The 12,630-nt window shown below is 39.7% G+C and overlaps 1 protein-coding gene across 1 annotated transcript in view; it reads right to left on the reverse strand.

The window, feature by feature from the left end:
- The window catches only part of TMEFF1 (transmembrane protein with EGF like and two follistatin like domains 1), a 112,051-nt gene that overhangs the window by 12,269 nt on the left and 87,152 nt on the right, over positions 1–12,630 (reverse strand). The window contains exons 6-7 of the mRNA XM_005517457.3: positions 1,035–1,183; positions 134–199 (exon numbers count right to left, since the gene is read on the reverse strand). Of these exons, the coding sequence (XP_005517514.2) occupies positions 134–199; positions 1,035–1,183 (215 nt within the window). The remainder of the gene's footprint in view (positions 1–133; positions 200–1,034; positions 1,184–12,630) is intronic.

Raw genomic sequence — 12,630 nt, forward strand, 5'->3', positions numbered from 1 at the left:
TAAGAAAGAAGCTGTTCACAGGTCTGTGTCAGTTACAGGAATCAGAGCTGTAAGGCAGACTAGAAGAGACTTGCATGCTCTATTTTCCCATCTTGTGAAGCCATAACCAAAAAGCACAAAGTCTTCACCGTACCTTTCACTTCTGGCCGATACTGCATGCTGTCATCTTTCTTTCCAACTGCATTTGTGTCATCTGTTTCTAGGTGATAAATACATGCATGGTTACTTATCAGGAAAGGATACTTTCCAGACCACTGTGTGTACATCACTGATAAGCCAGAATAATATTCAAAAACTATTTTAAGTTGCAGTAAAGCTGGACACACTCCTACATTTTTCCTCGCAGACAACCAGGATGGTATCACACCTTGTTGGTAACGCTGGTGCCCAGACCAACATACGGCACACTTTAGGTTTTGAACTAAAAACTTTTCAGTGGTATGGACCTAGGTTATTTTGGTGACAGTCTGTTTTGGTGTTGGAACAGCTCAAGTTACAGGTCTAGATGCAGCTGGCAAAAAGCTGGTAGAAAGTTGTTATTCCCATGAGAAAGTCCTAAACATGAAGGTTTATGGACAGGGTTAGCTACAAGGCAGTAGACAGAGGGCTTCAGTGGACATTTTCAACAGTGGAGAAAGAAATTATAGAATCACTTTGATTGGAAAAGACCCTTAATGGGTAAAAGTTTGTGCAATCAGGCCCAACCCAACTCACACTGGAAGCAAATTTTACAGCCCACAGCAACAAGAGGAAAGATTTCCCACACACCTATATTCCTTCTGTTCCCCTACTATCCCCTCACATAAGAACTGTTGGATTATTACTTAGATTTTCCCAAGAGCTTTTCCTGTCTTTCCAGGTAACAGTAGCCAAAGAAAGGAAAAGTAAACACAGCACTATGTGTGTAGTGTGGGGAACTCAAAATTACAGGTGATGAGCTCATTGATAACTGCAGCAGTGACATCTGACCAAAAATTGAAAGAGCCCAATTATGCCAGAATTTATATTTACCAGAAAATCAATATTAATCCTACCTGAGCAGTGCCCAAGGTGTCTGATGTCAATCTGCTCTTGCCTCAGACATGATGCCTCTCTGACAAAGCACGGATTGTTATAGGAACTTCCATCAGAAGCACACACAGGATTAAAACTGTATCCACTGCAGTCTATGTTACATACACACCTGTTAATTGAAGCATACAGCAAAACAAAATTGACAACCAGCAAACAAAAGTTAAGTCACTTTAAGTCCTAAGTAAGCACTAGCTCATGCACCAGTGCCAGGAGAGGAGACCATGCTGCATGAGGATGCTGAAGAAGTCGTTGGCATCTCAGACTTCCGAGCAGAATGTACAAAATTGTGAATTTATGCTTCTGTGTGCTTTTCAAAAATGTATTAATGTTTCTTGTAGTTTTACTCACATATCAATCTCATGGAACACACCCGAAAATTGATAACACATTCTAAGAAGAACCAGTTTGTAGTGTTTATTCTCTAGTGTGAACAAAACCAGAAGAATATTCTACATTTTTCAGCATCAGGATCCTTGAGGGGGAAAACAAAAAGGATTTCCTTTGTCGCTAAAGGACACGGAATGATTCACATGAACATGTCTCAGTGGCATGACAGGAAAAAGAAGTAACTTTATTTTCTGACTCCAGTATTTATAGATTCTCGACAATGACCAGGGACTGGATAGTTAAGTTACCACCTTCCCAAGCACACTGGTCATGTGAAATGTCCATCAAAGGACGTTTCTTAGAAGGAACGTGATGAACAACTTATGTTTCTTCCCTGGGAAAGTAACTGAAACTATGGAAACAAGATCAGAGGGCTTAGTTTTCAGGGTGACATCCCTTTTCTCTTAGACAATAGAAAAAGTTCTATTTCCAAGGCTGCATAGACTCAACATGCTCGGTTAACTGTGGCATTTCAGCAAGACTTTCATTCATACCCTTGAAAGTTAACAATAGGTCTATTATGTTGTATTTAAAACAGGATTATGCAATCTGAATTATTTCATATTGCATCCCATTAACATTTTGGTTGTTTAGGATGAATCATTTTCCACACAATTTGCAGCTAGGGATTGTAAAATGAAAGCAGGAAAAATGAAGACCCAGCGTGTAGCTGCATCCTAACCACACAGAAGTAGGACAGCCAAAGACTCAGACAGGGCTATGACCTGCTCATGTTTAGATACTTTTGTAGCCCCAGCAAGAAGTCCAGAAATTTTACATATGTGAATGGCACAGGAAAACTTTTCAACCTTCCATGCCTCACACCCCCTGATTATTTTAATCAATATTCTGCTTTCTAACTGAACTTCTATTTTTGAATGAAATTTTCTGTGTATGTTTTGCATTGCTCTGCAAGTTCATCTCCACCTTTGGGGTGAGGAAAATAAGGAGTGTAGCTGTAGAATGAGGAGGAGAGCAAGGTGGGAACCATGTCCAGCTCTCAGTCAAGCTCCTCCTGATGTCACGAGTGTGAGAAAGCCACTCTGCACCTTCTGAGAAGGTGGCAGTGAGCACAAGATCCTCTCCTTGGCAGAAAGCTCTACAGGGGGCTCATTGTCTGACTGCCAGGAGTAACCACCCGCTTCATTTTGATCCACTCTTGTAAGTCACAGGATGGGGAAAAACATCCAAGCTACCAGCTTACCAGGTTTTTTTTGTTCTTTCCCACCGTTGCAGATAATACTAAACTATTAAACAGATGAATGTATGCCTCAAGCTAGTAACAAATCTGCAGCAGAACCAAATTCCATGCTTCAGAAACACTGAAGATGGCCAGCAGACTCTTCTCGCTTCCTCTTCTTCCGCGAGAACCTTTTGTTGCTTAATTTAAATATGCTCATTTTGCAGGTAATTTTCCATGCCTGTGAACTTCATATTGTTGCTAGACAGAATGTCTCTAGTGCAAACAGGTTTTTAAGTGCACCTACTGACAGTGAAAAACTGCCCCAGTAATGAGTCTCTACACATCTTAGGGACCTACTTCCAAGTACTAATGAAGCCTCTAAATATCAATACAATGAACAGATGATAATCTTTCTCACTAGAAATGGTAATGGTTGTAAACCTTAGAACCAGGATGGAAATACTATTTTGTTTACCTGCTCCCACATGATGCTAAGACTAATCAGGGGTTTATTAGGGTTTACTACATACAAATAAAAGGCTCATGGCTCAGCAGTCATGCATATTTATTGTCACAAACTGGCAGAAAGCTGGTCCTCATTTGTATGACACTGGCTGTGTGTAGACAGATACCTTTGCTCTCCCTTAAATCTGCCTGTAGTCACCATCTGATGTCTGTAGCATCATGATCGTAGCTGGGTTTTGTCATTCCTGGTGACAAATAAGCCGAGTTTTGAAAATACCTTTTTCTTCTTCATGGTGACATTACAGGCTGCAGTTGGAACTGCTTGGAAACTGCTTATGCTTCCATGCTTTGCTGCTTTTAGATTTAACATCTAATATTAATTGCTTACTTTCTCAGAATTGTCAGACTCTTGCTTTAGAAGTGCTTATGAATTCTTGACCCTGGTTTTCTGATCAACAGTCTCAGTCTTATCTCTAACCACCTCTTCAATGTACAGAAATATCACATGTTGACCCCCCTCCTCATGTATCTGATTATCTGCCTGGTGCCATTAGCTACTTCTTTGCCTATGGCCATGATGCCAAGGGCTACTTCCAGCCTTCCCCTGGCCAGTTAGTCACTGGTTACTAGGCAGAGCTGTCTGACATGTAAAAGCAGGTGGTTTAAGTACACTGTGGGGTAATGAACAGTTGAACTGGACTGATGCACTCTAAAATAAAAGATTGAAACTCTTATTCCAACACAAACCTCTGGAGCCTTTCAGAGGACTGAAAGAGAATGAGTTAAGGAGAGGGCATGGCTTGAGTGCAATGGTCTGAAGGGAAAAGGGCCTCCACAGATGCAGTAGGGAGAGTGCAGATGCACAGATGCAGAGAGGGAGTCACAAGCACATGTTAGAAACTTGCGCTTGTCAGAGAGTCTGCATAGGGTGCAGTGAATTTGTCCTTGCTCATAGACAGTTTCTATCCACTAGACCAAAAATACAGTCAGGACTGCGGGAAGCTCCAAATCATGAGATGAGAGCAGTGACATATGGGAAGTGCTGTTCTTGACAGAAAACATGAAAAGAATATTGTTTTTAACTGCTTGGTGTTTGTGAAGGAAGGTAAAACCATGGGAGAGCAAGTCACTGCTCTGATGCTGCACATCAAACATTTTGAAACAATCCTGAGATCCTGTGAGGGGACAGGACCACCACAGACTGAAAGAGAAGAGCTGCTCAGGAAAGTATTGTAAGATCTGCCAACAAACCCACTATGAAATACTGAAAATATTTTATATCCTGGTACCAGAGAGCTACAGAGGGCAGATAATAGCTTGGTACTGAGATGTCAGGAAATCCAACTGCTTGGTGGAAGCTTCCCCCACCAGCCCGTTTGGAAGCCAAAGCCAAGCAGAAGTCAAAACTCAAGGCTACCAAGCAGAGTCTACAGGTCTGAACTGTACCACAGACCATACAAGAAGCACACAAAGTATGTGAGAATACACAGCAGACAGTGAGAATGAGCTAAAAGTGGTATCTTAAAGGACAAAAATCTTATCAGAGGTCTTTGCAAGCAGGAGAACCTGTAAGAGGCACCAAGGACTGCTTTGCTTCACAGCTAAGACTGAAACTGAACACCAAATTGCAGTCTCATAGTGTAATCTGTTCCCTGAAGTCTCTCTCCTGCTGGGGAGAGAGCACAGGGAGAGCATTAGGACAATGCAGAGAGCTGCTCACAAAGGCAGGGCAGGAAAAGCTTGAGACCATGAAGGGGGAGCAGGGGCACATGGGAGAAGCACAGGAGGGGCACCCAGGAAGAGAGTGAATCTTAACTGTAAAATTCAGAAGAAAAGAGTCACTTAAGGTAAAGTCACTTAACAGAATTGTGTATTAAAGACATCTTGAATGTGCTTGATGCTTCATATGAGAAAGAGGTGAATAAGTGCTTCAAATTTTTGCTGGAAAAGTTTGTAAAAACCACACTGGAATAAAAGAAGTGAGAGCTCTACAAACATTTTCTTCACTATAACCTTCCTATTGGTTTTAAGCGAAAGGATTTAAGCAGATAGTTAATGCCAAATTGACGTCTTGCTGGAGGAGGTTCCTGCTTATTGTCCTCAACACATCATTTCTCTCACTTAGCCCAGTAAAGTCAACAGGATATATTCAGATGCTTTCCTAATGTACTAGGCTGTACAGAAAAAATCCCTGAAATTTCTCACCTGTCATCAGAGAACTGACACCTTAAGAAAAAAGGCACCAGCTTGCTGTGAAAGTGTGCTTTTAGAAGTTGCATGCATGTCATTCATTAACACCATTAGTTAAACAGAAAAGCATTTGAATTTCAAGGAAGTACAAAGTGATATAATTAAACCAAACAGATTTTTTTGTGGTTTTAATAGGCAAAAAATGAGGATGTACAACTCATTTTTTAGGGGCTACTAGGTGTAACAAAGCAAATGTGTTTAGTAAAATGAAGTGACAGGCTCAGACTGCAAGAGCATTTGCTGCTATTAGTAAATTAATTAGATCCCCAGAGATCAGAACACATTTCAAGGCTCTCTTTTGTTTTCAAGCTTCAAGGTGTATGTGGTCTGTTGGAAGTTCTGTGTGCTTAAAAAGCCTGGTAGGTTCAAAGAAAAGAGAAAAAAAAAAGGAAAGGAAAAGCATGACTGACTTGTGGAGCAGGCCTGGTTACCAGGAGAGACTGGCATTTCCAACCAGCAGATCAGGCTGCTCCATTTATGCCCACCTGGGACTTGCTCACAAATGTATTTTTCTGGCCTGGTCTCACAGGGAGTGCTGCTTGCTATCCCTTCCCAGCAGCTGACAGCAGTGAGTGTTCTCAGGTACTCACCAACTCATTGACACATCTGCTTACAAATGTAAAATGGAAACACTAGAGTAAAACAAAGTGTGTGAAATGCACACAGATGGATAAGGGTATGCCTGTTGGAATAAATTTAGGTGAATTGAAATAGCAGGGGTGTTGCAATTGCTGTTAAGAATATAACTATGCCAAATTGATGCTTCTTCCCTTGTGTGCAGTTCTTCCCAGATGAAACCTGAACTAAGAAAATCTGGATTTCAAAGTGATTTTTCTACTTATTTGACTAGAGTTGAATCTTCATCAGGTTTTTGGTGTGCTTTTTAAAAACCCTTTATAGCACAAGAGAAGTAGAATTCCATTTTAAAAAGCTTCTTTGTGCCTGGCTTTAACTTTTTAAAAGACTTCGTCTTTACTTCTGCCCAGCAATCCAGAACACCCTTTGAATACCATAAACTTCAGTCATTTTTTCCAAACATCCCTTTTCCTACATCCCCTTTTTCATGCCATGGCTCTCTCTGACCACTGAAGAAATTTAGTCTTTACTGCAGTGAGCTTCTCACAGCATACATGGTGAACCAATGTTTGCTCTCTCAGAAGCAGCCTAACCCTCCCTCCACCCTCAAATAATAGGAACCCTCAGAGGCTTGGCACACACTGCTGCAAAGATCACTGCAAATGTACATTAAAAAACCAGACCTGGATTATTACCCATCCAGGATCTATTCAATTTCTTGATAGCCAATATAGCAAAAAGACCATTATGCTATTCCTCTCATATCAGAATATTCTGCACCCAGATTTTCATAATTCATAATCCCATGACACAATCTAAAATCCCTTGTTTAGGTTGATTTTCTCTATTGTCTATTTGTACACAAATACTCAGGATTTTTTTTTTCCTGTTGAATCAGAAAGCTGTGAATTACATTTACACAGGATTTAGATCCCCTTCCTTATGAATACCTACATACAATATCACACCCTAAATGTTAATTAAAAAAAAAAAAAGTTGGTAAATGAGTGAAAAAGTGGTCAAAAGAAGCAAGCATAAACTTTCATGCCAGACTTCAAACAGGCCAAATCCTTCCCTGGAGGACAAATTATATAGACAAGGCAGAGAATAGGACTTTGAAATGTCCACACTGGCATTTCTAACTGTTAATACAGAGACTTCTGAAATTCTGGTTTGGCCTTTGTGAAAACAGACACTATGTAAATTATAGTCCAGTTGAATCTATATATTGCTGAGGCATCTTTGTTTTCCAAAGTAAATATCATAAAATGTTAATCTCTAAAGGTCTACTTGGGGATCAGCTGTCAATCTTTCTTGAAAATCTACATTATAAGTCAAAACATATCTTTGACAGCATAGTACACTTATTAAAAAAAAAGACTGAATGTGCTCAGAATCTCATTTCCATATTTCATCTGCTAAAAAAATAGGTAAAACTGAGAACATGATAAACTTGAATTTTTACAGTGAGGCTATTTTTAAGTTAATGATTTCCTTATCAAAGATTAAAAAAAAAAAGAAAAAAAAAGATAACAACTCAAGTGGGGCCTTGACAAGATGGAGGAACCTCCAGAGGTCTGAAGACAACAGGATATCTGTCACACTGCCACAATACAGATTGTGGTGGACCAGCAGAGAGGCAGCTCTGCAGAAAAGGACCTGAGGGTCCAGGGGAGCAGCAGGCTGGGGGGCTGTGTCACAGGAGGGTCACCAGCAGAGCAAGGGAGGTGACTTGTCCTCCATTCAGCACTCATGAGGTCCAATGAGAAGCACTCTGTCCTGTTTGAAGACCCACTGGTAACAGCAAGTACTCAGAGGAACCGGAGAGGCTGCAGTGGTGAGATGCTGCGATGGGTAGAGGGATGGAGTGTGGGCTGTTGTGAGCAATGGCTGGGGGCACTGCACCTCTTCAGCCTGGAGAAGATGACTGCTGTCACCAGCAACCCTAGAGGGGTTATGGAGAAGATGAGAGTGAGGCTCTTAGAGGTACACAAAGAGGAGTGAAAGACAGAAGCTGCACGTTGCAAGGAAAGAAATTCTGATTGAACGCAAGGAAATTATCCCAGAGAGAAATTCAGCCCTTGAGCAGGTACACTCAGCTGTGAAACCTTTCTTCATAGAGATGGTCAGAGCTCTCCAGAGACGTTCTTGAGCTCACATGAGTGAATTATCCCTGGTTGCAGTGCAGAGCAGGAGCCCAGACCCTCTAGAGATCCTATCTTTTGATTGTGTACTGATAGGATGATCTGTTATTCTCATGAGCAGTCAGTAGAACTGAAAAGCCCAGTGAAAGTCTGGATACCTCAGGGTATATCAAGAGCAAGCCATATATATTTGTGATGGTGACCTACAGAATTTACCCCATCAGCTCTAGATGTCCCCAAGCTTTGTGCTGCCTTCTCCATGTCCACTTCTCAACACGACTGCATTTCTAATTCAAAATTCCAGCAGAAAACACACAACCACATTCATACTACCTATGTTTTTGGGTTTCTGGCCACTTTCTCACACAAGAGTATAAGTCTACCAACCTCTTGTGCACACATTTTGCACTGCTTTGCATAATTGACAAATGTCTTTTCAACAAAGAGGAGGAAGCCTCTGGCCAGAGAGATATTTGATGGTCAGAGGAGAAAGGCAGACATGACTGAATGGTGTTAGGCAGCAGCTTTTCCCATGATATATAAAACCTGTTTCAGTTTTGTCACTATTGGGAAGAAAGTCCCACCCAACCCATGTGAGTCCTGTTCTTTGCATCCTGTTACCTCAGACCTACAGAAAATCACTGTTCAGGCAAATGACATGTTATGTGTTTATGCAATTTAAGACTAGTGCACCCACAAGTGATTGTCCATGCCCTTGAAAAGATTGATCAAAAACTCTTTAAAATACTTTCAAGTTGTATGAAAAAAGAAGAAAAATATGGAGAAATATATTTCTGTGATGCTTCCTCAACCTGATTCCTTCCTGAGTTTAGATAAAGAAATAATTTATTGATTTTGCATATAGCTGAGTACAAATTTTCCAAGTGTGCTGTTTATGACAATCCTCTCCTCAGACTCTATTTATGTGTCTGAACTACACCTAGAATCAACGCTGATGTTTTTCATAGAGGCAGTGGCAAGTATAAAGTTGTTTATACTTTTGCATTCAGCTTACTATGCATAGTAACCACTTTGGGTTTAGACAGATAATGTTTCTGTGAAATCAAACAAAATGAAGATACAAATCTAAAGCCCCATGCAAAGCCTGATTTCTTCAAACTATGTGTGCTCTAGTACAATAAAACCATACGTACCATTTTTGATCAAGAGATAGCCATAATGCTTTAACACCAAGCATGAAAACTAACAATCTGTGACTTTTTCAAAGGGGAAAACACAATTTAAGAGCAATAAAAAATTAACATCACTAATCTGCTATATAGCATGTATCCCAACTCCGTACAACCAATCTTCTTTAAATTTGCTGTTAAAGTGCACCTAGATTTGGTAATTACACAGATTCACAGATTGGGTTTAAGGGATGTGTAGAGATCATCTATCCCAGCCCCTGCTCAAAGTTGGTCCCAAGGTTGTGTCTGATCAAGTTCAGACCATCTCCATGGATGGAAATGCCAGACATGGTGTTAGAATGTCCAACCACCCTCATGGTGGCAACATTTTCTATTATGACAACCCAAAATTCACCATGCTTTGACATGTGCTTATTTCCCCTCATGATATCACTGTGCACCTCTGAGAAGAAAGGACCTGCTTACACAACTCTAAGGACCAGCAAGTTCAACTCTAAAAAATCAGGAAGTGACAAATGGTCTTTTGCTTCTCTGTTGCAAGGATCACCCTACAGTTTTCACTGAAAGCGTCAGGTGCTACCATTTTTTGGCATAGGATCCCATAGCTTTCCAGACCCAAAGGAGAAACCACATTATGCAGGGAATAAAATTGTCTTTAACAGGATTTTTCCATTATTGTGAGAAAATTTGCCTTTTCTGCTCCCTAGCCATTGTGGCTGGCCTTTGGCAGGTGCTGGGGTTCCTCATGAATTCCAGCTCATTTACCTCAAACCACTCAACATGCGGTGTCATGTGTGGCACCCTTCCCACCAATTCACTAAACATTTTACCCATAAATTAATTTCTTTATTGGTAAATGAGGAGTGTTTTGCTTAGATGCCATTTTGCACAGATACTATTTTGCTTCTCAAGAGCAGTTGGAACAGAAGGAGCTGGTGTTTGTAAAGTCTCAGATTGCACAGCTTGGAAAAGAGGTTGAAAAAATTCATGACTGTGTGTTAACTGTTTGTATCATAAATATGGCTTGAGATTATCTACATAACATTAGGGGGCAGTTCAGCTAACTCATCCAGTTACTATAATGGAGCAGAATTTTCTTTAAATGCCTTCTGTTATCTCGTGGGCCACTCTGTTAAGTGTCTTAACATCACAAGGTGCAAACAAGGGCTGTCCAGGCCTAATAAACCTACATGAATGGAACTAAATGTACTCTTTCTGTGTGGTTCAGTAGACATTACCACACTATCCAAAAAAGTTCCAGTGGCCATTCTTATGCCTCAAAAAGGAAAATCAAACCAAAATATTTTTATGAAATTAGGGTGTCCTGTGATTTGCTATAAATTAGTGTTTGTAATCCAGTGCAAATTTGAATTAAATGATAATTCAGACTAGCAATGCTTATGCCTAATGAAAGATATTTGTGTTGCCAGTAACTTTATATGTCACGATGTAATTTTATGATGTCAAAACCCACACCGAAAAACAGCAGGAAAGAGAATTAAAATTAGATGTTAAAACAGTTATAAAGGGTGTATATATATATATATATATGAATATTACATGTATATGTAAATAACTGTTTTGGTTTTATGAAAAAAATAAGCCAACTCCTATATTCTACTTTAGCAAGTTTGTGACTTGTCAACTTGGCTGATTTGTCAAAATCAGCCTTGTGAAGGCAATCTGTGTTAACAGACCCTGATTTATCTGTGACTAAACAGTGAATATCACTGAGGACTGTTTTAATGGCTAGAGGCACAGGGAAAAAAAATAAATTATATTAAATTCCTTTATATAATTGAAAAATATTATCCAATAAATTACAAATAACCAACATGGGAATATTTTCTAACTTTTGAGCGTTTTTTACATAAAAGTTCTTGTTTCCACTTATTTCTTTAATGAGGACTGATTAAAGAAATCTTACAGGCAAAAGAGCACTCTTCACCTGTTGTCAAGAAGAGGTGAACCAGTTTCATTTTATATGAGCAGAATGTAGAGAACAAATCTTCTGCTCTCTTCAGCTTTATCCTAATTTTTTTGTAGATACTATATAGCTGCAGGAATACCAGATCTGCAAGTGCAGAAAGACTAGGCAATCTTTTACTGAAGTGGAATCAGGATTTATTTTCCAAACCCAAAACCAGATCTCAGTGTATATAGCAAATATATATATATATATATACACATATACATATATACATATTTATATATATCTCATCTATACAATCTTTCCAGTCATAAATGAAGCAGACCAAGGCAATGTTCCAAAGATTATTAGTATTACAAAAAACAGCTCTAGCTCATTTGTCTCCCTGCTAGAAAGAGCAAGCCAGCTTCAGTACTATAGCATTTTATGAAATGTGAAGTGTCATGCTAGAATTCATGAGCACTAATACCATTTTGCTTTCCCTTGTATTCTACAATTTAATCTTGAATACACATCTTGAATATTAGTGCTAAGCTGCTTTACTGCCTGAGATGTCTTCATGCTGGTACCCTGTAATAAAACCTTGTGCAATTAAGACATATTTCAACATTAAATGGATTCCAGCTGGAAGACAAGAAAAGGGAGAATGATGTTTTCCCTGATTGGTGATGTTCAGGCACTGTTGGTCTGAGATGCTGTTCCCTCCCTGGATACAAAAATGTACCATTTGCAGGTCTCTCAAACACTTTCATGCACTGTGTCTGCAGCCGCAAAACTGCCACCAGCCCAGATCCCAGTAAACCTTATTCCACACTGGTGGCCACTGCCAGGACAAAGGTTTTGGAAAACAAAACCCCATCAGCATATAGGACTTCTTTTAATTGCCTAAAAACCCCTTAAAGCCTTATGGAGCTGTCTGAAGAAGCCCTTTCCTTCATGATATCTCTGCCATTTCTGAGAGCCACACAGAGCCTGGAAAGCTGGGGTGTAATATAACCATGTATCTTGAGCAGGAAATTTGGTACATCTGCTTCTGCATTATGGATTGTCTTTAAAGGCTTCTTGTTTCTTGATAATTTGTTTTGAACTTTGACAATAATTAATATTTTCCATTCATTTCCCCCTAGGTGTATGTAAGAGATCAAATGTCACAGTGAGGTCAGAAGATCTGACTGGCTTAAGTGCCCAGTTCACATTTAGGTCCAAGGTTAGCACCGATGGAAATAACTGCATGTAACACTTTATGAACAAGGAGAACACACAGAAAAAAATCCCAGGGTTGAATAATCAGTATTTATTTTGCATTCCTGTTTGGTTTTTGAGTTGTTTTGTTGGCAGGATAAAACAAATCAAGGGTCTTTGTTTAAAAAATATTAGCTAAAAGATTTTCCAGTACAACTCTCTATTGTTTTCTGCCACTACTTTGCAACTGCAGATGGTTTGTTCTTTACAGACATGTATCAAACACAT

This window comes from Pseudopodoces humilis, chromosome 1 (genome assembly GCF_049639895.1).
Source record: "Pseudopodoces humilis isolate 2021_Gansu_Grassland_sample_001 chromosome 1, ASM4963989v1, whole genome shotgun sequence".
Lineage (NCBI taxonomy): Eukaryota > Metazoa > Chordata > Aves > Passeriformes > Paridae > Pseudopodoces > Pseudopodoces humilis.